This window comes from Zeus faber (genome assembly GCF_960531495.2).
Source record: "Zeus faber genome assembly, chromosome: 1".
NCBI classification, from domain to species: Eukaryota; Metazoa; Chordata; class Actinopteri; order Zeiformes; family Zeidae; genus Zeus; species Zeus faber.
Window position 1 is genome coordinate 37,986,460 of NC_137193.1, and position 27,188 is coordinate 38,013,647.

The window sequence follows — 27,188 nt, forward strand, 5'->3', positions numbered from 1 at the left end:
ATCTGTATTAGCTGTTTAACGTCGGCTGGGCTGTTCGATTAATATTATCTCTTTGCTCTTTTTGTAAATGAAGGCACTCTGTTCGCATCTAACCCGGTATTAGATGTGGCCTTGTGTTCCGCCTGACTTTGCGGGATTCGAGGAAGTTTTAAGATACAAAATCTGCGAGCCCATGATGAGTTTCATGTTCTCTGAATGAATTGGAAAAACGTTATTCTGAAAATTGTAAATAGTCACGGAAAGTCGTCAACCGTTTTCAGGTTTCATGGAATCGTAACCCGTCAGTAAACTTGGACATAAACAATCTTTAAGAATTCATGACCAGATTGTTAGCACAATAAGTGCAATAAGGTACAAATGGAAAGTAACATGTATTTATTATATTTGTGAAATAACATGTATTTATTGTGTTTATCTAAAATGATTCCAAAGTTAATGTAATTACAAAATAATTACAAAATAAGGACAAAGAATAAAGACGTCTATTATGGCTGGACAATTAAATTATTGTCCAATACGACAAATTCAGGTCAGAATCATGGTTAAATTTGTGTAGTTTGATGTCAGATTACGTAAAATCTGCAAAATCGAATACTCAAATAACACGACTAAACTGGACCCCTCGTATTGTTGACCACATATACACGTGGTCAGCAATCTGAAACATATACTACAATCTGAAATTATAGATATACAATAACGGTAAACGTCATATTTAACAAATAATATAAAAATAAAAACGTGAAAATATTGGTCTGCGCAACAGCGCCTCCAATGGCCAGACTGGAAACTGCGTGCAGCGCTGCAGAGGAACAGCTGACCCGGTGCTTTTCTTCTGTGCAGCCAACACCCAAACACCACAACACCCAAAACGCCAAAACACGGTGCGGCAGGGGCAGACCTGCTGTGCTCCACCACCTCCATCACCTCCACCCTTAATGAAGCCTTCCAGCATGACGCATGGATGAGGTCTGCAGGATGTCTTTCAAGGTAAATCACCGTTTTGCTTTGCGGTGCCCAGTGCACACTCTGCAGGAGAAAAGCAGATCACACCCTAACACTAGGGTGTATACTTAAATATGAAGTGCGCACTGTACTTATAATATCTTTAGGAAATATCTGGGCTAAGGTTGTGTGATGTAGCATTACAGAGGCTGCATGACCTTGGTTGAGTTTATAGCAGCTCTGATTGAACAACTGGGATAATGTGCGTGTGTGTATGCATGTGCACGTGTGTGTGCGTGTTATATACTCTCATGATCTGCGGTTCAATCTGAATTATCACGCTAACACAGGCCAGCCGTCAGTAGTATTGTGGTCTGTTTGCCAAAAATGTCTACTACTACTACTACTACAATATACGATATACAATATTCCACTGTTAATACATTTGTCACACATTAGAATGTAATCAAATAGTAATAAGAATAGTATCAATAATAACACTAATAATATAATATTAACCTTTATCCACATTGCACCTTACATACACAACATGCAACTAAAATGTTATTAACAATAATAATAATAATAATAATAATAATAATAATAATAATAATAATAATGTATTATAATGAAATTATTATCAGACAATTACAGTATTACAGTCAGACAATTTTTTTTTTTATGACCCCCCAGAAAAAAAGTCAAGAAGTAATTTTTACATTACAGCTATTACAAGTTCTCGAGGTTTGTAAAACACACATTTTAATACAGACAACATTTTTTGGACGTGGAATTTGACTTATTACGGAAGGACTCGTCACTATTTAACCCCTTCTGCCTGCTACCTTTTGCTGCAGGAAGCTGCATGTTGATGGAATATCTTTAAAACAACGTCCATGTTTGTCTGTAAACCAGAACTTGTCATTGTTATAACTCACTGTGTTGACTGTGGAAATAGAGCTTTTCTGACAGCGTTCCGAGTACATGAAATGCATCATGGACTCGTACAGTTGGGGTGGACTCGGCTGGACTAGTGACGACTTTCTGCTGATACATTTTGTGGATACAAGTTTTCCGATGGGTTACGATTTCATGAAACCCAAAAATGGCTGACGCACAACGCGGTGGACATTTAGAACCACAACCGGCACATTTTAGCAAATTGGATGATGATGACACAAAGAGTCTCACTCCAAAAACTAATTTCGCTTCACCACCTGACAGGAAGTTTTTGAACACTGGCATGCTGGCGATGCGTGAGCGTTGGGCTACATTCAGTCAAATTTTGTCGGTTTTTCACAAATTCCTGTTCAGAACACGGATAGATATGGATGACACTTTAACCACGAGATGTCTGAGACGTCGTGGTTCTAACGACACCTTAACTGCATTTGTGTGTCCAGTCGTTGTCGTGTTCCAGACACTTTTAGCCCGCAGAGTGCCAATGAGAATAATAATAATTAAAATCCGAACAATAGCAATAGAGTGATAATATGAAGAAAAAGGCAAATAACTAAAGTGCATTTAATTCATTTCTTTAATTAAGTATATACTAGTCGTGCGTCTGCCCTAAAAGCCTAAATTACCCTAAAAAAAACCAAATTCAATCAAATTTTCCACAAATTCAAGAGTGGGCCTGATAACCTGCGTGTGTGTGTGTGTGTGTGTGTGTGTGTGTGTGTGTGTGTGTGTGTGTGTGTGTGTGTGTGTGTGTGTGTGTGTGTGTGTGTGTGTGTGTGTGTATATGTATGTGTGTGTGTGTGTGATTTACAAGGAAATGGAGCTGATAAATCATTAATCCAGTCTGTTTTTCTTTTTGTTGTACTAAAGTAATGTGACTGTTAGAAATGTAGCCGGTATTTGTAAAGATATTTGCTTTGAAATGTAGGTGAAGTGTCTAAAACTGAAAAAACGTAATATACTGTATACCTAAGTACAGATACTTGAGTACAGTAACTGTACAGAGACTGTCTCCTCAGAAGGAAACACCGCTCGCCAACGCTGTGTTCTGGGCGGCGAGGAGAGGAAACCTGGCGCTGCTGCAGCTGCTGCTGAACAGCGGACGAGTGGACGCCGACTGCAGAGACAGTGTACGGAGAGAGACGGAAAGAGAGAGCGGGAAGGAGAGGGGATGGAGGGGGGAGAGATGTGGGGTGGGGGGAGACAGAGGGGGAAAGAGAGGGAGAGAGAGGGCAAGAGACGAGTGGATGCCAACTGCAGAGACAATGTATGGAGAGAGATGGAAAGAGAGGGAGGGAGGGAGGGAGAGGGGATGGAGGGGGGAGGGTTGTGGGGTTGGCGGGGGGGGGGGAGACGAGTGGACGCCGACTGCAGAGACGGTACAGAGAGAGACGGGAAAAAAGAGAGGGAGGGAGGGAGGGAGAGGGGTGGAGGGGGCAAGATGGAGGGGGTGTGGGAGAGAGTCTTTTAGGAGCTGTTTTTTAGTTGAATTACCTCAACCTTCTTATCGTGATCATTTGAGAGATTTTAGAGAGGTTTTATTTCGATCCATTATGAGCTGTATGTTCGTGTGTGTGTGTGTGTGTGTGTGTGTGTGTGTGTGTGTGTGTGTGTGTGTGTGTGTGTGTGTGTGTGTGTGTGTGTGTGTGCATGTGTGCATACGTGTGTGTGCATGTGTGTGCATGCATGTGAGTGTGTGCTCGCGTGTGTGTTTGTTGAACTAAAGCAAGACATCATGATGAAGCTGGCGGTGAGTCATAACGAAGGATCTCACTACTTTTAGTTGTAGTTAGGTGTAATTAGTTGTACAGTTAAAAGTTGTAGTTAGTTGTAGTTAGTTGTAGTTAGTTGTACATTTGTTAGTTGTAGTTGGTTGTAGTTAGTCGTGGTTAGTTGTAGCTGTACATTAGTTATTTGTAGTTGGTTGTAGTTAGTCGTGGTTAATTGTAGTTAGTTGTAGTTAGTCATAGTTTGTTGTAATTAGTTATAGAGTAGACAGTTAGTCATAGTTAATTGTAGTTAGTTGTACTTAGTCGTAGTTAGTTGTAGTTAGTTGTAAAGTAGATAAAGTTAGTTGTAGTTAATTGTAGTTAGTTGTAGTTAGTTGTAGTTAGTCGTAGTTAATTTTAGTTAGTTGTCGTTAGTCATAGTTAGTTGCAGTAAGTTGTAGTTAGTTGTGGTTAGTCGTAGTTAGTTGAGTGAGTCATGTGTTGTTTTGTTGCAGGGTGGAACCACAGCGCTGATGGTGGCGTCGTACAGCGGACACTTTGAGTGTGTCAAAGAGCTGATCATGCAAGGAGCCGACATCAACTACCAGAGAGAGGTCATAAATAGATCACAACTCATAAAAAACGCTGAGAAAAACAAAATAGTTAGTTAGTTAGTTAGTTAGTTCTGTCAAATTCTAAGAAATCTCCCCACAAATAACAGACTTCAATCCAACCCGGTCCCTCCCTGCATGTTGTTGTTCCTCCTCAGACTGGATCCACCGCTCTGTTCTTCGCCGCTCAGCACGGACACAACGACATCGTCAAGCTCCTCTTTGAATTCGGGGCTTCCACAGAATTCCAGACCAGGGTTAGTAATGTAAGACAATGACAAGTTTAATTATCAGTATAATTGTACAGTGCAGTATAGTGTAGTGTTGTATAACATAATATAGTATAGTATAGTGTAGTACAGTGACTTAAAGTGTGGTATTATACTACAGTATAGTGTAGTATCATGGGTGTCGTGTAGTACAGTATAGTATATATAATATTATATAATATAGTATTGTATAATATAGTAGCATAGTATAGAAAAGTATAGTATAGTGTCGTGAAGTAGTGTCGTATAGTATAGTGTAGTATTGTATAGTATAGTAGTATAGTATAGAAAAGTATAGTATAGTATATTGTAGTGTAGTAGTGTTGTATAGTATAGTGTAGTATGGTATAGTATAGTAGCATAGTATAGAAAAGTATAGTGTAGTGTAGTGGTATTGTATAGTATAGTGTAGTATAGTAAAGAATAGTATAGTAGCATAGTATAGAAAAGTATTGTATAGTATAATGTCATACTATAGTGTAGTAATGTAGTAGTTTTGTGGTATAACGTAGTATATTGTGTAGTGTAGTAGTATAGTAATGGAAAATTCAGTTTTGCATACTGCAGACAATGTCTCAGAAAAACTTTATTGAAATACTCTTTCAGAATTTTTGTATTTAATTTTGAATAACACTTTAAAGAGCCACAACTAGTCATGAAAGAGCCAGCGACAGACTGTTATCACAGGTTTCTATCTCAGTGAGTATCTTACTCAAGTGAATAGGAAATTATATCACTTTTATTTTTTGTTTATTATGTAAACTTAATAATATATCAGAATCAGAATCAGAAATACTTTATGCAAACTTAGTAATATTATCACACTATGATACTTAATAACATCATATTTAAATTGTCAGGATGGCGGCACGGCTCTGACGGCGGCTGCTCAGCACGGACACTGTGCAGTGGTGGAGACTCTGCTGAGGAACGGAGCCAACGTGCACGACCAGCTGAACGTAGGAGCATGTCCCGCCCTCCCTCCGATCCCTCCATCTATCTGATCCCTCCATCCTCCTCCTATGTCTTATCTCTACATCCTCCTCCTCCGTCTGAGTTCTCCACCCAGTCTCCAACTCCATCACCTCCATCTGATCCCTCGAAACAGTCCATCTCCTCTATCTGTTCTCTCCACCCAGTCCTCCTCCTCCGTCTGAATTCTCCATCCAGTCCTCCTCGTCCATCTCCTCCATCGGATCCCTCCAACCAGTCCTCCTCCTCCTCCCTCTGATCTCTCCATCCAGTCCTCATCCTCCGTCTGATCCATCCATCCTGTCCTCCTCCTCTATCTCCTCCATCTGATCCCTCCATCCAGTATTCCTCCTCCAACTGATCTCTCCATCCAGTCCTCCTCCTGCTCCCTCTCCTCCATCCAATCTCTCCATCAAGTCCTCCTCTTCCATCTGGTCTCTCCATCAAGTCCTCCTCCTCCATCTGATCCTTCCATCCTCCTCCACTCCCTGATCCTTCCATTTTCCTCCTCCGCCTGATCCCTTCATCCTCATACTTCTCGTCTGTCTCCTCCATCCGATCCCTCTATCCTCCTCCTCTGCCTGATCCTTTTAGGCCTCCATTCTCCTCCTTTGTCTTATCTCTCCGTCTGGTCAATGAAATATTGTTTTGGATTTGATTTCTATATTTTTTAATCCAAAATTATTTAATTTTAGGTGCTAGTCAGTAAATGTCGTGTGTGGAAATTATCCAGACGCACAAAGTAATTGTGTGAAAAGTGATTTGAATGTTGTAGTTTTTATTCATCTGTTTGTTTCCCTGTGTGTGTCAGGACGGAGCAAGCGCCCTGTTCCTCGCCGCTCAGGAGGGTCATGTGACCATCATCCGTCAGCTACTGTCGTCCGGAGCCAAAGTCAACCAGCCCCGGGATGTAGGGTCCTCATTTTCAAAAAACTCCTATTCTTAGCTTTTTTCTTTTAGAAAGAACCATACAGCTGCATGTGGATGACATTCTCTCTCTCTCACTGTCCCTCATATTCCCTCAGCTATTGTATGTTGTATATTATAACACAGAGCTGGATTATCATTTAATATTGTCTTCTGTTATCATTCAGTGGTATTGTAGCATCTTGTGATTAGGACATTACTATATCATCATGCATAATTTTGTAGTCTCATTTAATTATAAGGAAATTAATTATTGCATAGGTTTTATACGAAAGTTTTATAAGAATGAGTGTGAGTTTTGGTCTAATATACGGTTCGTCATAGTATGTTATAATTATTTTGCATTATAGTTTATAGTAGTTTAATTTGATGCGCCTCTGTAAGATTCCCTCACATGGGATTTAGAATTTATGAAAAGATGTACAGTATAATTATGATAGAGAAGAGGATCCTTCCACATCGCCAGGTGTTACGTCCGGTGCTTGGAGGGACCCCACGACACAGAGACGGGAGGCAGACGAAGGATGTTTATTAGACCACACGGTGGAGATGGCCGGGGGGACCCGGTCAGGTAGGGATCCCCTTGGTCATCTGGAACCGGAAGGGCGAGTGCGGTTGAAATCCCGGATGAGGGAGACATCCAGGATCTGTTTCCGGGGTACCCAGGAGCGTTCCTCCGGACTGTACCCCTCCCAGTCCATGAGGTACTGAAGGCCTCTCCCCGGGCGCCGCACGATAGTGCGGGGGGGGGGGGGGGGCTGAAGACCAGCGGCTTTAGCAGGGACACATGAAAGGTTGGGTGGACACGGAGGGAGGCGGAGACGTACGGCACAGGGGTTGATAATGGATACAATGGGGAAGGGGCCAACATACCGGGGAGCAAGTTTTCGAGTCCTTGGTGGAGAGCCATACCATCTGTCCGGGGAAGTACGTGGGTGTTGGTGCATGGTGCCGGTTCGCCTGCCGCTGGGACCTGGCGGATGCCTGGAGTAGGGCCGAGCGGGCCCTCTTCCACGTCCTCCGGCAGCGACGGATGTGGGCCTGGACGGAGGGTACGGCGATCTCAGCCTCCTGGGCAAGGAACAGCGGGGGTTGGTAGCCCAGAGAGCAGTGGAAGGGCGACAGGCCGGAGGAGGCATTAACCAGGGTGTTGTGGGCGTATTCGGCCCACGGCAGCTGGTCGCTCCAGAGGAGGGGTTGGTGGTTGTCAGGCAGCGGAGCATGGCCTCCACCTCCTGGTTTGCCCGCTCCGTCTGGCCGTTGGTCTGGGGGTGGAAACCGGAGGAGAGTCTGACCTGTGCCCCCAGGGCTGAGCAGAAGGCGTGCCAGACCTGGGAGGTGAACTGGGGACCTCTGTCCGACACCACGTCTGCCGGGAGGCCGTGGCAGCAGAACACCTCGGCCACGAGCAGGTCTGTGGTCTCCCTTGCTGATGGTAGTTTGGGCAGGACAAGGAAGTGAGCCGCTTTAGAAAAGCGGTCCACCACCGTGTGGATGGTAGTGTTGCCCCGGGAGGTACACAAAGACAAAATAATTGAGCTATGAGGGACCCAAACGCACGACACAGAGAGACGGGAGGCAGACGAAGGATGTTTATTAGACCACACAGTGGAGATGGCCGGGGGGACCCGGTCAGGTAGGGATGGAGCAGGGCAGGGCAGGGATGATGATGACCGGGAAGGAGGGGTCCAGGATCCGGGTGGAGAGACGGGGAACCGGGCTGGATGGAGACTTGGTCGACGAGAGGAGACAAGCATGTTAGGGGAAGATGAAACAAGGAGACATAAACTACCGTATTTTCCGCACTATAGGGCGCACTGGATTATAAGGCGCACTGTCAATGAATGGCCTATTTTCGATCTTTTTTCATATATAAAGCGCCCCGGACTATAAGGCGCATTAAGCGAAACAAAACAGTCAGATAAGTCAGTCAGTCAAACTTTTTTAAACGTGTTCACAATAACTCTCAACATTGTTCAAACGTTAATGCGCGTATTCACAATAACTCCCAACCTTGTTCAGTTGTAACACGTAAAAAAACAGTCTGATACCGCTAAATCAAACGTTAGCGTATTCACAATAACTCTCAAAATTGTTCAGTTATAACACGTAAAATACAACACAATACACTCACTTTTTCAGTTCATTCCTCGTCCACAAATCCCTCAAATTCTTCATCTTCAGTTTCCGAGTTTAACAGTTGGGCGATTACGGCATCCAGCATGCCCGGATCCCTCTCGTCATTATCCGAGTCAGTGTCGTTGCTGTTACCTGGCAGTTCAGTGATGATTCCTGGACCCTGTTTGCTCCACAGTGCGGTTCACAGGGATATCAAAGGTGAGGGAAACCTGTTGGTGATGTGCTCTGGCCGGATGTTCTTTTCACCAAGAAGGAACGCCTCAAAAGTCATTGATATTCATGTCCCGTGCTAATGCTGTTGCCTTCAGTCGAATAGAGACTGTAGAGACGCTTCTACCTGCTGCTCTCTGTTCAATTACCCGCAGTTCAATTTTGTCCTCTAACTGTGGCCATCTCGCTTTGTTCCCTCGGAAACTCTGTGTAGTCTTCTTTACTTGGCGCAGGTCATCTTCTTGCTTCCTCCACTTCCGTACCATTGATTCATTAATGTTGAGTTCTCTCGCAGCTGCTCTATTCCCATGTTCTACTGCGTGACTGATAGCCTTGAGTTTGAATTCCGCGTCGTAAGCGTGTCTCTTGACATGTGCCATTTTGGGGTCCTTATACACACACACACACACACACACTGTAATATTATGGTGAAGCACAGTATGTATTACTCCGCAATGCTCCTGACTACGGTAGCCGTAATGCTGCAATCGGTGCGGCTTTGTAGTTTACCAAAGTCATACTAAAACATGTTGACAGAGCGCCGTGTACCACACAAAATTGCTTTTTTGAGAAAATTAAAGGCTTTTAAGTGCGCCTTATAATCCGGAAAATACGGTAGGAACAGGAGCTAGGAGCGAGGAACTAGGAACTAGGAACTAGAAACTAAAAAACTAGGAACTAGGCCAGTAGCAGTACAACTTAGGTAAGCTAGTTGACGGTCAGGCAATGAGTGACTGGGGGAGCTGGAGAATAAATACTGTGTGGGTGATGAAGGTAATTGATCCCAGGTGTGTGAAATTGGCCTAAGGGAGGAGCCGCGGATGGGTCAAGAGTGGCCTCTAGTGGTGCTGGGACACCGTGGGCCTAACACCAGGTCCTATTGTGACATAATTTTGTTTTCCTTCTCCTGTGGTTGACATTTGACCCTCCCCAGGATGGCACTGCCCCCCTGTGGATGGCGTCTCAGATGGGACACAGCAACGTGGTGAAGGTTCTGCTGCTGCGAGGAGCCGACCGAGATGCCGACCGACAAGTACCACTGCACTCCAAAGATAATATTCTACACAAATCACAAAAGAACACATGTCCCATGTATTTTTTATTAAATTTTCTTTCATTGTCTCACCAAGGACGGAACTACGGCACTGTTCAAAGCAGCTTTTAAGGGACACAACGACGTCATCGAGGAGCTTCTCAAATTCGCTCCGTCACTTGGACTCCTCAAGGTTGATTTTAAAATACTACATTCCTGCAATTACTTATTTGCATTTGATGATTTTGGTTAAAAATGCATTTTTATATACTGTAAATTTCTGAATATTCCTGCAGAATGGCTCCACAGCGCTCCATGCTGCAGTTATGGGTGGAAATCATAAAACAGTTTTACTTCTGCTCAGGGCCAATGCAGATCCGACGCTTCCCAACAAGGCATGTCCCAGGCAAATTGCTGTTCTGATATAGATGCATCAGGATTATTTGTGTTTATATTTTATATACATTTTTGTCCATTTGGATATACAGTATTTGGCTTTTTTAGACTTTATATTCTATTTTATTATTAAAAAAAAAATGTTTTTTTACCTGGTACAGGTAAATGCCCCTGGCAAAATAACCCCATTCAGATTCTGATAAAAAGAGAAATAAAGTGCAAACGGATCAGTAGCCAGTTTGCTGATCAGATCTGTAAAATGAATATTCTTTATTTTCCTGTTTTCCAGAACAATGAGCTGCCTGCAGACGTTACAAAGAGCGATTGCATCCTGAGGTGTTTACTTCAAAATACCGTAAACACACACAGTTTATGACGACATCGAGTGAGAACCTTCCAGCTACAAGATGTACGTTGCTTTGTGTTTCTGCTGAAATGGAATATTGAATATCAAATAAAATATCAAAAGAGCGATATAACAACAAACCAAAATGTATTTATTTGCTGTGTTTATTTTTTTCTCCTGGTGTTAATGTTCAATATGCAACTGGTTTTGTTCTAGCCTTTAACCACAGCCATCAAAGCATTTATAAATATTTTGAATAGTTTCATTTGTGCTTTATAATGAATGTAATAAACTGTACATTTGCTAATAAATGGAGACGTCAATGTCTAGCATTTGTCTTTACTAATAATACTGAACTATGCTGCTGTGTGAAGAGCTGTATGTAAACCACTAGAAGGCAGTGTTTCATCTGAGAAATGGAACAAAATATTACGCCCACATACCACATACCAGGCATTGTATACTAATAATATTAATAATGATAATAATAATTACTTCCCTAAAATCCTTTACTTGTATATAACCTGTAAGGGACAACATGCAGAAGATGAAGAAGAAAGAAGAAAAATGCATTTAATAAAAAATAAGTACATTTTATATTCTATTTCGATTTTGGATCATCAATTTTACATTGCATCACCACAATCAATCCTCAGCAAATGATTTTCAGTCGTTATTTCTCTTGATTTATTGGTCTTGATTTAAATTAGTCTTGAACTACTCTAAGCAATTCACAAATTATTCTCAAAATAATCCTCACAATAGTTTAGGGCCATTTTCAATTGGACGCACGTAATTATTGGTTTTGAATCAATGCTCTGGAATTCATGTAATTCTCAAATCATTTCCTCACAATTAAATAAGTCTAAATATTGCGGTGTTTTGGGTTGTTATCTTGTCATTTCTTTCCATCCTGAATATATTTGTCAAACTGACGTAAACCACATTGCAGTCATACCTGTCGGCGACGTATTTACGTGTAGCGTCACGTGTTCATCCCGGAACTATAGTGAAGCGGAAGAGAAACACCTGGAGGATCTAACAATTTAGTTAGACAGTTCTACTGTCATGGACACCCCGAAATAGAAAAATATTCATTTATAAAACTGCTGTGTTAAGAATTAATAAAACTAAGAGTGGACATCGTTTCGGACTGATAACTTTGACCAACAACACACATGGCTAATTTACAGGTGAGTTACAGACCGGAAACCAGACAAACTAGTTCTGCTCAGTCTCTGTTCAGAACAATCTACGAGTTTGTATTTATATATATATATACAGTATATATATATATATATATATATATATATATATATATATATATATATACACACACACACACACACACACACACACACACACACACACACACACAGAGTATATACAGTATATACAGTATATATATAGATTCATCCTGTTGAGTTAGTGCGAACACCAGTGGCACTATTATCCACATTTTACAAAGGTACAAATCCAATTTGACCCGATTATGAAACCTATGAAGTAATTCAACATTTGGAAATTGTAAAACTTTTAAACCTTTTTTCAATATGTGTTTTCCCTGTCAGAAAGCCATAGATCTGGCGAGCAGAGCCTCAGAAGAGGACAAAGCCAAAAACTATGAAGAGGCTCTGAGACTGTATGAGCACTCAGTGCAGTACTTCCTGCATGTTATTAAGTGTAAGTAACTCACATGTATGCAGTTATTCACCAGCCATGTTTCATTTTATAAATAGCATATTGTTCTGTCTCTCCTAAATTTAGCACACACAAGATTCCGCGCCTTACAATTAATGGCTTGGTACCGCTTACTCGCTGTTTATTTGCATCGTCTGTACTTAAGTTCTGTCCTTCCCAATCAACATTGTGAAGCTGTGACAACCCAATCGGCGACATTGTGAGGGTGGAGGTGTGTTCTGGCCCAGGGCCAGGGAAGGAGAGAGGGGAGGCAGGCGAAGGAAAAACAGCACCGGTTGGCGTGTATTTATTATAGTTTTTAAACAAAAAGGTGGCTCGTGGGCCAAAGGGAAAATCCTTGGCTCGCATTAACACTGCTGATGTGTACCCCTGACCTCTATTTGACACATACAGCAGGAATGGTCTGTGTAGTCCAGAGTTGCTAAGAGCACTTGCTCCCTGAATCTCTTGTTTAATGCCTTCAAATGCTGCCGTCGCAACTGTAATTCCATGTCAATTGGGTTTGTAGGTCTGTTGTTCCTGCAGCCTTCATAATTTCTCTCAATGACGCGGTTTTTAGGGCATAGTCCTCTATCCAATCTGAATAAACTCGGTCATCCCCAGGAATGTCATCATTTATCGTGCTCTCTGTGTCTTAGGTGCTTTACTGATCCCTTCCAGCTGGCTAGGTGCTAATATTTTAGTTTGATGTCCTCCAGCCTCCCTAGTATTCTACTTCTGTCTGGCAGTACTGCAACTATTTCTGTGACACCCTGTGTCCCCCTATGGCCAATTTGTTAAATACAGCCATGGAATCTTCATGACATTGCTCCAACGTGGAAAAACATATCAGAAGATCATCCACGTACTGTCGTTCCTATCAGTGTCCCGTGTAGCAGTAATTCCTCTAGATCGTTTTTCAGTACTTGGTTAAACACATGTGGGGAGTGTTTGAACCCCTGTGGCATTCTCGTATATGTGTATTGTTTACCTTTGTACGTGAATCCAAACAGATGTCTGTTTTCTTCTGTAAGTGGCACACTGAAGAATGCTCCACATAAGTCAATAACTGAAATGTTTAGCATCAGGAGGGACATTAGTCAACAGTGTATGTGGTTTAGGAACCTCAGCCTGCATTTCTTCTACTATGTAATTTACTGCTCGGAGATCATGTACTAACCGCCATTTTTGTTTATCTGCTTTTAGTACTGGAAGCAATGGAGTGTTACAATTACTTTTTGTTTGTATCAATACACCCGTGGCTATACCAAACCTGGTGTTCTGGCTGCCATCTCTGTCTCCATCTCTCATTGCCTATTGCTGTGTGGCTTTCCTGTTGTCATTTGTTTCTGGACCACTTCCACTTCCTGTGAAACCCCTGTCATGTGTGTATAACACAAGATTTTTAGATGCTTTCTGCAAAATGACTGGAGAATCAGTGAATTATCTGTTCCCTCCTATTATGTTTATCCCGGAGCATTGTTTCCCCTAGTTGTTTTGCTTCCAATCCCTTATTTATTAATAGAGTAACATGGGGTGCTTTGTTAGTGTCTCTAAACCAATTTTCTAGGGCCTACGATAGATCTGCATCTTATTCTGTCACAGCCGCTCCTTGTGGCCCAATTACTATGTACTGTGATTCTATCGCTGATTTTTTTCCCTGCAGCTTTCTTTTGCCGTTATTTTTCTAGTTCAGGGTCCTGCTCCAGATCATACATTGGAGTACAATGATATCCTATCCTACACTCTCTTGCCTGAGGGATTTGAGTTCTGAGGTAACTTCCCAATTTTTTAATTGTTACATTTACTTGATCTTGGATGTCTCCTATCCAATAGACGTTAGCTGTTTTGGCTTTGAGACTACCATTTCAGGTACTGTCCCTGGGTGTTCAATCACTATACCTTGGTTCGTGCATAGTATTTGTGTTCCTAATTTACATAATGCATCTTTTCCTATGAGATTGACCAGTGTGGTGTCTGATACCAAAATTGGTAACGTAGCATGTCCGTGCCGTCACTAGAGCTGCCATAGTTATTAACTGTGTTTGTCCTGAGAATCCTACAGTTTTGGCAAATTTTCATGTCATAGGAGGGAGGTTAGGGGCATAATTTGAGCTTGCACAGGTTGCTCCAGTGTCCGCCATCATTGGTGTGCCTTTATCATTTATTAGAACCTGCAGTGAAGGTTCCTCATCAGCCTGTTTTGTAATTACTACTAGCTGACCCTCCCCCTGTGGATTCTCTGGGCACCCCTAGTATCTTTGACCCACCCAAGATCCTGCCGACCTCCGATAGTTGTTTCCTACTTTTGCTGTCCCTGTCTTCCCTGTCCCTGTTGCATCCGTTGGTAGGGATTAATCAAACAATTTCTTGTGGGATGACCTTCCTGATTGCATCCCCAACACTCCATAGGCCTTCTGCGCTGGCTGGGGCGGGTCCCTGAGCATATCTCGAGTGTCCTTGTGGCCCCCTATATTGACTCTGTCTGTACCCATCATTTGGACCCATCATGTGGATTCCCACTATTTTGTGTGTATACTTTGACAACAGGTAGGGCGGGTGACCTTTGGCTGTTGTGCAAGGTCAACAGGCAATTTGACCTATTGTCAACAGGCCCCGCCTGAGGTGGGGCCTGTTGACAATTAGCGTCATTGTGCCTTGCTCTGCAACAACTGCCTTTTTTTTTTTTCTTATCTTTGTCTTTCTTTGTCATTTCCTCCAACTGGAGCTGAGACAAATTTATCTGCTCCTCTCTGCTTTGTTCTTGAATTCTTTGTACATTTTGATGATATCTGTTCACCGCATGAACCAGGTGATCACTTAACTCTTTATGGGTCTTTGATGAGGTCATTCCCACTACATCTTATAGCTTATTTTTGGATTGGGCTAGGTAGTGTCTCTATTATGGAGGTTCTGAACATGAGAGCATACTGGATACTGGGGGATTGGGCCGGCTAATGGACAAAGCCCTAGACGAGACTACATTTGACACTTACAGACCAACCACTTGCAGTGCACTCAGAAGCAAGAACCCAACCTGCGTGGACCACAAGAGCCTGAAACGCCACACAATCAGCGACACAGAGAATCCTGCATCCTATCTGCAGAAACTTGAACTTGAACTTGAACTTGACGGAGACCAACGGATCTTCCTCGGATCTTTTTCTGTTTCCATGTGCCATTGTGACTTGTTTCTGCAGATAGGATGCAGGATTCTCTGTGTCGCTGATTGTGTGGCGTTTCAGGCTCTTGTGGTCCACGCAGGTTGGGTTCTTGCTTCTGAGTGCACTGCAAGTGGTTGGTCTGTAAGTGTCAAATGTAGTCTCGTCTAGGGCTTTGTCCATTAGCCGGCCCAATCCCCCAGTATCCAGTATGCTCTCCATCTTGGATATCCCTTACACTCTGGCCAACAAAGCTTTCAGGTCCCCCACCACTATTAACTTTCCCACTGTACTGTATGTTCCTCAAATATCCTGATCCACTTTGATGCTCCATCGTTTATGTTAAGGCGTCTAGATACTTACCCCCCTAAGATCCCCATGGAACATTCTGGGCTTGTTGTCCCTTTACCAGAATAGGGTAAAGTGCTGCCTAACTTTTTGGTGAGCCTCTCTCTCTTTTAGATCTCCTTATTTCAAGTGCTTCTATCAGCTCTTGTGCTAGGGGGCTTTGGGCCGGGTCCCCTCCCTTTCTCTCTGCTCTCTGTCCCTCTCTCTCTCTGGACTACATTCCTCTCTTTCCCTTCTCTCACTTTTTCCTAACTTTTTTCTTTCCTTACACCTTAACTCTTCTTCTCACCTTTTGTTTTCTTCTTTCAGTTTTTCCAAGTGATTCCTTCTGCTCAAAAGGTCTTTATCACTTTCCTCATCACTGTCACCCTCATCACTGTCATCACTTCACTCCTGTATATCTTTCCTAATTTCTTTGTAACAATCCATGTGTATGAGTGGGGCTTTCCCTCAAATTCTTCCTTTGTCCAACTTTACTTCTCCTTTAATGTCTACTGTTCCTGATATCAGCGGGTATAACCCAGCATTATAGGGTGTCATCTGCGGCGGTGATTCAAATTCTTTATCCCCACTAACCATTTCCCTTTTTACCCTTTCTCTCTGCCTCCATTGTTCTCCTTCCTTTTTGAACATGGCTAGTACTATCCTTTCTCTTCCCCTTTTTTCTACTTTTGTCTTCCCTTTTTATTAAGCTTGTGATTTTTCATCATTACTTCCACGTCCTCACACACTGCTATATCAAACGTTCCTTCTTTTGGCCGTTTTGTGCAGCCTTAACTGTTATTTCCCCCCATTTTGTTCACTTTATTTAACAGATTATTTTTATCGAAGATTTCTACCGCTGTTGCTGGCATGGTTGTTTTCCTTTATATGCAAATTTTCCTGCTTTAAATCTTTTCTTTTTTATGCAGTTTCAGTGTATGGTTTTGTTACTCCCCTCCCTCCTTTTTTTAGTTCCTCTCCTCTGTCTAACCACTGTTCTACTTGGGATACTCCTCTCCCTCCTTTTTTATCTCCTCTCCTCTGTCTAACCACGGTGCTACTTGAGCTACTCCCCTCCCTACTTTTTTATCTCCTCTTCTCTGTCTAACCAAGGCTACTAAATTAACTATTCTCTAGTACTTTCCGTTATTATTACTTTAATTAAAATAGACCCTTTGTTTTCTTATTTTTATTAATTGCAACAGATAGTTTTATATTTTTCAATTACTTTACTTCAGTTTTTATTCTTCCTTGAATATTATCATACCCCATTCCTAGTTTGCTCTATTTTTTAGCTTATTCTAACCATCTAGTTTGTCTTAATATCTGTCTATACTTTTTATTCTTCTATCTGTTACTTCTGGCATTTGCCCTAAGCTCCAACTCTCAACAATTTGATTAATTTATAAATTTTGTACTCTACCTGTTCAGACCTTAGCAAGGTAGTCTTGCCAAGCGGTATCCGCAGAGTTCATTTCCTAATTTTATACTCTACTCTGTCAGACCTTAGTATGCTTTTCTTGCTAAGCGGTATCCACAAAGGGTCTGCCGGGTTCTACCCCGGCAGACCCTTTAGAAGTGTACTTTCTTGAGCTGATATCGCAGAACCTATCAAGCTATCCAAGCAGACCCATACGAGACTTCTCTCTTTAAGGCGATATCATAGACTTCAGTTTTCCTCTGACCTCTGTCTCTCCTTATTAGAGGCGGTATCTCAGAATAAAAACTCACTTCTGACCAAGCAAACCTTTAACAAGACTAAACTCCTTAAAGCGGTATCTCAGAAGTACAACTTACCCAAACCATTCAGACCCTCAAGAGACCCTTCTCTGAGGCGTTATATTTATGGACCTGCCCGTACAGTCCTTTTATAGGAACGTTCCTCTAATTTGTACCCATAAAGCGGTATCCACAGTTAAAGAAAAAAAAAAAAGTACTATCAACAACAAACCACAGAGCTTTTCAAATAATGTCGGCAATAAACCACAAAGGTTTCAAAAAATACCACCAGCAATGTATCACTTGCTGGAGCTTTCAGAAATATTATTTGCAATTTAGCATACCACCAAGAGCTACTATTCTTGCATCAAAATAGTGGCTCCATCTTCTTCACGTTGTCATATCATCCTATACACTCCTTACCTTGTTTGGGCACATGTTTATCTTTTGCCTCTGTGAAATGTACACACATGCTCTGTACATGGCTGGAGTTAATGTTTCGCCTCTGTGAAAGGTACACATACATTCCGTACATGGCTGTAGTTTATCTTTTATTTTAGGTTGGACATGAGAGTTTAAAACACAGAGTAACATCTGTTTGCACAAAATGTATCACGTTTATATATAGGTGAGAGTCACCCTGTGGTGACTCTGTTTTTTCGACACTTATTTCATTAATATAGCTTATCGGCAAGATAATTATTATACTTTCTTTATATGTACACGGTATAGTACATAACAATTACATTTCCTTTAAACATTTCTCCCATACCACCGCTGGGCCAGGGGCTGCTGGGTGTGTTGGAACGGCCGGCCTGCGGTGTTGTAGTGGAGGGACCAGATGCGCTGGCGGTGGCCCTGTGGTGTTCTCCCGACCTGTTCCATCACCACCCTTTCGACGACAGCATAGCTCGTCCACTGCTCCGGGTGTAGGGCATGAGCAGCCAGCTGGGCTTCCCCTGAGTTGAGTGGAAAGATCCGCCACGGCCGCTCGCATGGCCAACTGTTCAAAACTAGCCAGCCACCCATAATTTTCTGTAGTAAGGGGACAAGGGACACCGGCTATCATTCCTCGACCTGTCTGGTGCGCTCTTGGAACAGGACCTGGATGGTCTGCTGGCTCTCCCGGAACACCTCCTGGTCCCACTCACGGACCCTTGCCATTTCCTGGAACTGTATGGCTTGCTGCTCCTGCATTGTGGCGAGGGCCGCCACCATCTGGTCCAGGGAGGGAGGCGTCCGGGATTCTGCCTCGTACTGCCCCATGTTGTTCAGGCGTCAATTGTGGAGGTGTGTTCTGGCCCAGGGCCAGGGAATGAGAGAGGGGAGGCAGGCGGAGGCAAAATAGTGCTCGTTGGCGTGTATTTATTAGATGTTTAAACATAAAGGTGGCTCGTGGGCCAAAGGGAAAATCATAGACTTGCTGGCAAATCGAAGAAGAGTCCAGAGCATCGGCGCTTATGCATGCTGCTGCCGTATCGTGGTTGGTCCACTGCGCTCAGTGCTCGTGTTGCCTTGTCCAATCGCGTATCCTGCAAACACGCACCTTCTTCACTGCAGGGGAAAAACGAAACTTTAATTACTTCCTGGTCCGGGATCAGACGAATTGGCGGAGCCCCTCTGTTGATCTGCCCGATCCCCAGCAGCTGAACAGCCCTGGTATGGGAGCCTGCACCACCAGCAGCCTGACCACACCCCATTGGCCCGCCACAGTGACGCTGTGACATCCCAATAAGCATTGTGGCGCTTTGACATCCCAGTCCGACTAACACTATATTTGGGGACGGCAGTGTTGTGGCATCTCCTTCCATCTGCATCATTATTGCCCTCGAGGAAGCAGAACTGTCACTGTTGAGGGTTGTTCGTGATGCCGTATTGCTGCGCCGTACTGTTGTATACTGTGCTGTATTATCCCAAACACTACCTCACTTTATTCACGTGCCACTTTAATGCACATATCTGTATATACATAACTGCCTATTCCATATACATAAGCATATTCCCTCTATCTATTCCATTTTATTTCATTTTATTTTATTGTATTTTATTTTATTCTATATATTCTTATTTTTATTCTATAAGTATTCGACTTACTGTATTACGTTTTAGGAGTCAGTTAGTTGGTCTTTTAGAAATAATTTTTTTCCGAGGACATATTGTGTGTTATCACCAGGTGCGTTGCATTACATTTCACTGCATATATGTATGAAAGTATGTATATGTATGTGACGAATAAACCTCTTGAATCTTGAATCTTGAGCTCGGAGGACGGTTCAGAACACAGTACAACATTAGCCGCATCATGGTGCTCCCGCAACTCCATCAGGTACAACGAGTCCAGAAGGTCCAGTGTGGTTGCAGCAGAGGCCCGTGCAAAGCTGCAGCTGCACCTACTAAGGCTGCTTAAGCAAAGCATCAAATTGGTTTGGAAGTGGAAAAAGCATGCATCGATATGGAAAAAGCACATGTTGATATGGAGAGCGCACGTATTGATTCTACATTAAAGGCCCTTAAAGAGGAGTCTGAGGCAGAGGCTCTATTAGCAGCAGTAGAAGCGCTCTGCGTGCTACAGCTCTGCGTGCTACACCCCTTTGTGCCCATAAAGAGGACAGTGAGGCAGAGGCTACATTAGCAGCAGCAGTCTATAATCTTTCATTTTAATTCCATAACATTTTTCATACCATATTAACATATATCACAAAATATGATCTTATATACTCAACGGTACATTTCATTACAAGTGAAGGAATAATAATCGCCATAAATTGACTACTTTCTATTTTCATCTATATTTTAATCACTAAATTATGTATATTTTTTATATATATGGATATTCATGTCACACTATACCCTGAAAAGTTCAGCCATATTCTGTATAGCTAATATATTAACTTTATTTTCAATATGTAATAATATCTGAAATAATTAATTTTCAATGATATGGAAAAATAATAAGTTCTAGATTTGATTATATTACAATTTGAAAGAAGAAGCCAAACGTGTAGTAAAATGCTCTACATGTATAGAAAACCTATTAAATGTTTCAAAGGGTTCAATTTTAATCATCTCATTAATTGTAATTTCTTCCATGATGGGGTCTCTTCATTTTATACATCTTAATCTCATCATATGTATTTTTATATACTTTATTAATCCTAGTACCTGACTTATCTAGGAGCAGTGGGCTGATACTCCCGATCTGGACCAACGCCCTGACATGCATGTGTTTTGGGGTTGGGGGGATAACCAGAGCAAATGGAGAAAACCGAAATGAACACTGGGAGAACATGCAGACGTCACACAGAAAGGTGGTGGTTTCATGTTTCTCTTATCCCCAGATGAGGCGCAGGGCGACCGGGTGAAGCAGAGCATCCGGGCCAAGTGTGCAGAATACCTGGCCCGGGGGGAGCAGCTAAAGGAGTATCTGAGGAAGAAGCAGAAGGCTCCGCCCTCCAAGCCCATCAAAGAGAACCAGGGCGACGACAAAGGGTGAGCGAGCCAACGGGAAGGTACTAGATCTGAGGGTGGAACTGGAATTAAGGGGTTCCAGACACGGGCCAACTCAGTCCAGATCTGGGTCGTCAAGAAGTTACTGTTGGCCTCCGAACGTCTATCATCCCAAAAATTATGCTTTGTTTTACTTTTATTTATTGTTTTTATGAAAATCAAGTTATGTTGAACAGGTTTGAACAAACTTAATGATATTGTAACAACAACTATTATAAATGGTCGAAGACTAGAGCTGTCAAAGCCGATTTGCTTTGAAACAGGATGATGTGTACAGACAAAAAAAACATTTCTTCTAGTTAACTTCTAATGTTCTAGGTTTATTGTACTTTGCCAATTTTTTTCTTGTGTACTGTTTATATTTTAGGTTAATTTCATTGTTGTTTTTTTTTTTTGAAAATTTATTGGTTTATATTTAATATTCTTCTTGAGGTTTATTGCTCATTACCAAATCTTGGTAATGAGGTTCATGTTTCTGGTGTATTTTATTGTGAATTTCTTAGGTTAATTGCACATGGCAAATCCATCGTTCTTCTAGTTCACTGTTCATGTTCATGTACATTGTCAAATCTTCTTATTTCTTTATAGGTGAGGTTCTTGTTACTTTCTACACTTATATTTTATTGTTTATCAACAGTTTTTTTGGATATTGCCATATTTTTCTTATTTTACTTTACTGCTGATTGTTAGATTTATTGTATATTTTCTTATTTTTCCAACCTCTGGTTAACTTTGAGGTTCATTGTTTATTGTCATTTATTTTTTCGATTTTTTTCTGTTGCTTTACTATTTTTGGCAATTTTTTAAGTGAGCTGCTATGACACTACAGTTTCCCTCTGCGGATGAAAAAGTATCTATCTATTTAACCATCCTCCAAAAAGGCACCATTAGAGGAGACTAGAATACTCCATAAATCTCCTCTTTTAGATCTGACTCGTTTTCCCTTATTGATGGACCCTGCTCTGTGTTTCTTCCAGGGATGAGAGTGATGGAGGCGACTCAGAGAAGAAGAAGTTCCAGAGTCAGCTGTCAGGTGAAAATTAAATAAACACATTTTGACAGTAAAATGTGTTCAACATTGGAAAAAAAAAGAAAGCAAATTTTGAATTAGCTGTTAGCTGTGATATGGGATCTGTCTCTGCCTTCCAGGAGCCATCGTCATGGAGAAGCCCAACATCAAATGGGACGATGTGGCGGGACTCGAGGGAGCGAAGGAAGCTCTGAAAGAAGCTGTGATCCTGCCCATTAAATTCCCTCACCTCTTTACAGGTATAAAACAAAAAACAATGCAAATGCCATTGTATCAAAGTACATTTGATGAATATTTCACATGTGACTGCAGAGTTCCAAGTTAATCAATATATAATGATGTTTCATGCTGTATGTGAGGTCCATCTTCATCGGCTTGATTGATCGAAACTTTTATCAGAGCAAAAAACCTTCTGGGAAAGATATGGGAGCTTTGAATTAACTTTTTCTTAAATGTTTTCCAGGAAAGAGAACTCCGTGGCGCGGAATCCTGCTGTTCGGACCTCCGGGGACGGGGAAGTCGTACCTGGCCAAGGCCGTGGCCACGGAGGCCAACAACTCTACCTTCTTCTCCATCTCCTCCTCCGACCTAGTGTCAAAGTGGCTGGGCGAGAGCGAGAAGTGAGTCCCTGAACATGTAGGCTGAGTGGAAAAAAAGAATCACGAAAAAACTGTTCCTGACTACATTTATTCACCTTTCAAATGAATTGCTCAAGTCAGAAACTACTTTAATGATGTTTAGGCAGTAACTGGAACATCAGAATAATGAGATTGCTGTCATGAATATATCAATGTTTTTAACGCACAGCCGCAGTTTTAGCCGCAATAATAATAATAATAATAATAATAATAATAATAATAATAATAACAACAATAACCTATATTTGTATAGCAAGTTTCATACACAGCATGTAAATCAAAGTGCTCATTAATAAAAGGCCATCAAATGGCAACAATAAAAGCAAGGCAAACAAGCAAAATGCATTTTATTAAAAAAAAGGTAAATGTTACATTATACTCGTTTCAGATTTGGATCATAGATAACTGATGCATTAAAAAACATAGGAAAATATTTTTAGTGTGCGCACAAACACATTTTTCTTACTTTTGAAATGAAAACCTTGCTTTGGCTTCAATTCAACAGCGATTCTAAATTTCAGAGTGGGAAGGAAGGAAGGAAGGAAGGAAGTTATACTTTTCCTCTCACAAAAATACTTTTAAAAACCACTATACAATAGTTTAAATATGGTACACATTTTAGGCTCTTTGTGGCTGGTAAAATAAAGGTCTTTTAATGCCTTTGTAAGAGAAGAGAGTCCTGAACTGGTTTTCCTCTGTTTTTAAGACATTCTGCACTTATGCACGTCCTCCTAATTTAATCTGCCTCCCCCTTCTCTTGCTCCAGGTTGGTGAAGAGCCTGTTCTCCATGGCCAGGGAGCACAAGCCATCCATCATCTTTATCGATGAGATAGACTCGCTGTGTGGCTCTAGGAGTGAGAACGAGAGCGAGGCGGCTCGCAGGATCAAGACGGAGTTCCTGGTGCAGATGCAGGGTGAGGCAGAGGAGGTTTCCCTCTTGAATAAAATTTTAATTAATTGAAAAGGGTCGATAAGTGATTTTTCAGTCAATCATTGTTCAAAGATTGAGAGTGTGGGATGGAGGTGCAGCATCAGAGAGTGTCATGATAAGCATAAAATAGCTGAAACAAATGCAGAAAGTTGGCCTTTAAATGTGAGTCCTGACGCTCTCCTGTCAGGGGTCGGAAACGACAACGATGGAATCCTGGTTCTCGGAGCCACAAACATACCCTGGACTTTGGACTCGGCTATCAGGAGGAGGTTTGTTCAATATCACGTCATGACAGGTTCATTTATCTGTCTCCTCCGTCTCATATTCCATCATATCAGAATAGAGCAGTTCCAATGAGTTTCACTCAATTGGACACTAAATATCTCTACAGTCATAAACACATGTTTAGACAATACCGGAACAGACGTACCTCCACTAAAAACAAGCAAAAATGTTTATAATTCCTGCGTATTCTTATTCCAGTGTCTGCATTAAATTCACTGTTGGCTGTTACTGTAAAGAGCTCGAACTGCACCTTCAGATTAATGTTAATGTCCAATGTAAGATTGATTTCAGTAAATAGCCTGGTTAAATTAAGGACTCCTTTTCTTAACGCAAGCTGTTAAACTAGGCAAACTAGTTACAAAGTTATATTAGTTAAATACACACATCTACTGATGCACTTAGACACATTGTCTGTGATGGAACCTGGGGTCATTGGGTGTTTCGGGTCATTATTCCAATAATTTACAATGTATTCATTAATTTAGTAAGTGGTCGTGTAACAAGCAGGATAATGTGCAGCCAAGCCGGTCATCATTGTAAAATCAGAGTCGGACGCCTTCAGAGTCAGGGTCCTGATCACTCTGATGGCGGTTATTTTGCCGATAATGACCGGCTGGCTGCACATTATCTTTAACTTAGATATTTGACTACAAAGAAGTCTTTGCATGTAGCCTGGTTGAACGTAGACCTCAATCAATATTCTTTTATTTTGTTATTATGTTGCTATTTTAACACATCAATCCACCTGAGGCTGATTGCTTATTTGTTCAATTTGTATCGGAGAATAAGAAAGCCTCATTGTGATTCTGTGAGCTGCCATGAAGGTGTGGTCCGGTGTGTTTCAGGTTTGAGAAGCGTATCTACATCCCGCTCCCCGAGGAGCATGCTCGCTCCTTCATGTTTAAGCTGCATCTCGGCTCCACCCCCAACAACCTGACAGAGGCTGACTTTGTGGCTCTGGGTGGCAAGACGGACGGCTACTCTGGAGCCGACATCAGCGTCGTCGTCAGAGACGCCCTGATGCAGCCGGTCCGGAAGGTCCAGTCAGCCACTCACTTCAAGAAGGTGAAAATCACAAGCCATGTCCTGTTTGAGCCGGTTAAAAGGTCTTTTGGGGAAATGTGTGTGTCTGGCCCAGATTCAGACAGGAAGGTCGAAACCTATTTTACCCCTGTGTGTTCAGTACTGTGATAGTGACAGGCTGCACGCTAACTGTGTAAGCTCGGTGCATGGTTGCCGACTTTTGTTGCCAACACCGCACTGGGACACCGCAGCTGGACGCCACTGCACTGGGGATTTTTTGTTTCATGTAAATGTTTAAAAAGAAATAAAATACATACAAAGAAAATAGAAACACACTATTTAATTGGTTTTGTTTGGAGAAATGCACTGCTCTGTGTTTTTTAGAAAAAAAAATTTTTTTTTTTTTAATACTTACATTTCCATCATCTGCAGTTTCTTCACAGACAGTTGGTATTCATTTCTCTTTCTTTCAAAAGATTTGTGCTGGTCTCTGCAGCCAACATATTACTTCTCATGCTTAGTTCTTAGCTTCGATACTAGCGGCATTTTATGACATGTTCTGAAATACGCTGCTCACAAAAAAACTGACTGGGTTGTGTTATTTCGCAGTTTGTGTGTTAGCAGGCCCGTCAGACACCCAAATGTTTGTGCACAAGCACTGAAAAAGTGAGTTTAGCATAATAGGTCCCCTATCTAGCCTTTTATGACATTTCCCTAATTTCACGGGAGCTAAGCTTGGTGATAAAAGGCAGCTTGGATAGTGAGTAAAAAAGGATGAAAGGAAGGTAAACAGTGCTTCAAATGCAATAGACGATAGCGCACAGAATTTAAAATGCTTACAAAGATGGATATAATGAAAATAAAAGGATAAATAAAATATCAAAATAGAAGTAGACAATGAAAAGTGCTGAAAATGATATGCAATGTTAAATAGATGTGTTTCCAGCCGTTGTTTGCCTGCCTCTAAGCTTTGTTATTTTAGTTTTAATTTTAGAATCAAGTTCCTCAGGTTACATATTTGTCTGTTTCCTTTTCCATCCACCTTCACACGCTTAGGTCCGAGGCTCGCTGTGGAACAGTCCGGGTGTCATGGTTGAGGACCTCCTCACTCCGTGCTCTCCCGGCGACCCCGGAGCCGAGGAGATGACCTGGATGAACGTTCCTGGGGAGAAGCTTCTGGAACCAGTGGTCTGCATGGTGAGAATACACACTTGACAACAGATTTTCTGACAAAAGGACATCATGGAATGGTTAAGACTAGGCTCAGGAGGTCAACGTCAAAATATGACGCTTATTTCAAAAGCTTTTTTCACTCATTAATATTTTGACTATTATTTCTACTTAGATATAATGACGATCAGCTCAGGAATTGATTTTTGAATCCACAATGGCCTCTACATACTTCTACTCTACTATACTTCTACCTCTGCGCCACATCCCTCTGCTCCACCTCTATTCTACCCCTATTTAACCTCTACTCTACATCCCTCTACTCCACCTCTGCTCTACCTCTACTCTAACCCCCTCTAAACTACCTCTTTCATTCACTATACCTCTCTACCTCTCTCCACTCTCCCTCTCCTCTGCCTCCCTTTGCCTCTACTCTACCTTTACTCTTATCTCCCTCTACCTCTGGTGAGGGAATATCTCATTTAAAATATATGATATTGTTTATTTAATTCATTGATATAAAGATGTAATACAATATGAAATTCCATCGACTGTTTTTCTTCCCCTGTGAAATCGGGGGAAGACATTTGTGGATATTTTTCGATCAGTCTGAATTTTCACGGTTTGTTTTTTTCCATTTCCTTGTGTCTGCAGTCGGACATGCTGCGGTCCCTGTCCAGCACCAAACCCACGGTGAACGAGCAGGACCTGGACAAGCTGAGGGAGTTCACTGAGGACTTTGGACAAGAAGGATGAAGCCTCCACATCCGTCATCACTGTGCGTCATCACATCACTCCCTCCTCCAGGTTAGCGGGGCTCTGTGGTGTCTGTCCCCAGTGAGATTCAACAAACTTCTAATCTTAATACGTGAAGAATAACATTGTGCCTTCAGGTGAATACATATCACAGTCTTTGAATTTTCGACTTTGCTTACAAACACTCAATACCTCCTTTTCAAAGTCTGAAGGGAATTGTATTGCACAGAAGGCATAAAGTAGTCCTGCTACAGAACATACACTACATGAAGTGGCTCTTCTGTAAATTGTTTGAAGCTGTAATGCATTTTTGGTGTAAGTTTCCTTTCTCTCTGTGACTGGGTGCCAGTTTTAGCTTTTAAACATATTCTTGCGTTTTCTTTAAGCGCTTTATAAAGAAACCGAAACGTTTATAATGTAATATGTATGCATATAAAATC

General features: G+C 41.9%; 2 protein-coding genes across 2 annotated transcripts; both read left to right on the forward strand.

The window, feature by feature from the left end:
• Positions 1 to 960: 960 nt before the first annotated feature.
• On the forward strand, positions 961 to 10,547 carry ankrd29 (ankyrin repeat domain 29; the record flags this gene model as incomplete). The annotated part of the gene is made up of 10 exons (XM_080024286.1): positions 961 to 990; positions 2,925 to 3,035; positions 4,130 to 4,228; positions 4,384 to 4,482; positions 5,355 to 5,453; positions 6,278 to 6,376; positions 9,677 to 9,775; positions 9,873 to 9,968; positions 10,072 to 10,170; positions 10,461 to 10,547. The coding sequence occupies 10 exons, from the start codon at positions 961 to 963 to the stop codon at positions 10,545 to 10,547; spliced, it is 918 nt and encodes a 305-aa protein (XP_079880412.1).
• A 1,148-nt stretch (positions 10,548 to 11,695) lies between these two features.
• Positions 11,696 to 26,973, forward strand: LOC307242631 (vacuolar protein sorting-associated protein 4B-like; the record flags this gene model as incomplete). Its single annotated transcript, XM_080017152.1, has 11 exons — positions 11,696 to 11,710; positions 12,089 to 12,200; positions 20,746 to 20,896; positions 21,892 to 21,947; positions 22,064 to 22,183; positions 22,408 to 22,564; positions 23,349 to 23,497; positions 23,702 to 23,783; positions 24,645 to 24,864; positions 25,879 to 26,019; positions 26,647 to 26,973. 11 exons carry the CDS (start codon positions 11,696 to 11,698, stop codon positions 26,746 to 26,748), a joined length of 1,305 nt encoding a protein of 434 aa, XP_079873278.1. The 3' UTR covers positions 26,749 to 26,973.
• Between the last annotated feature and the right edge of the window lie 215 nt (positions 26,974 to 27,188).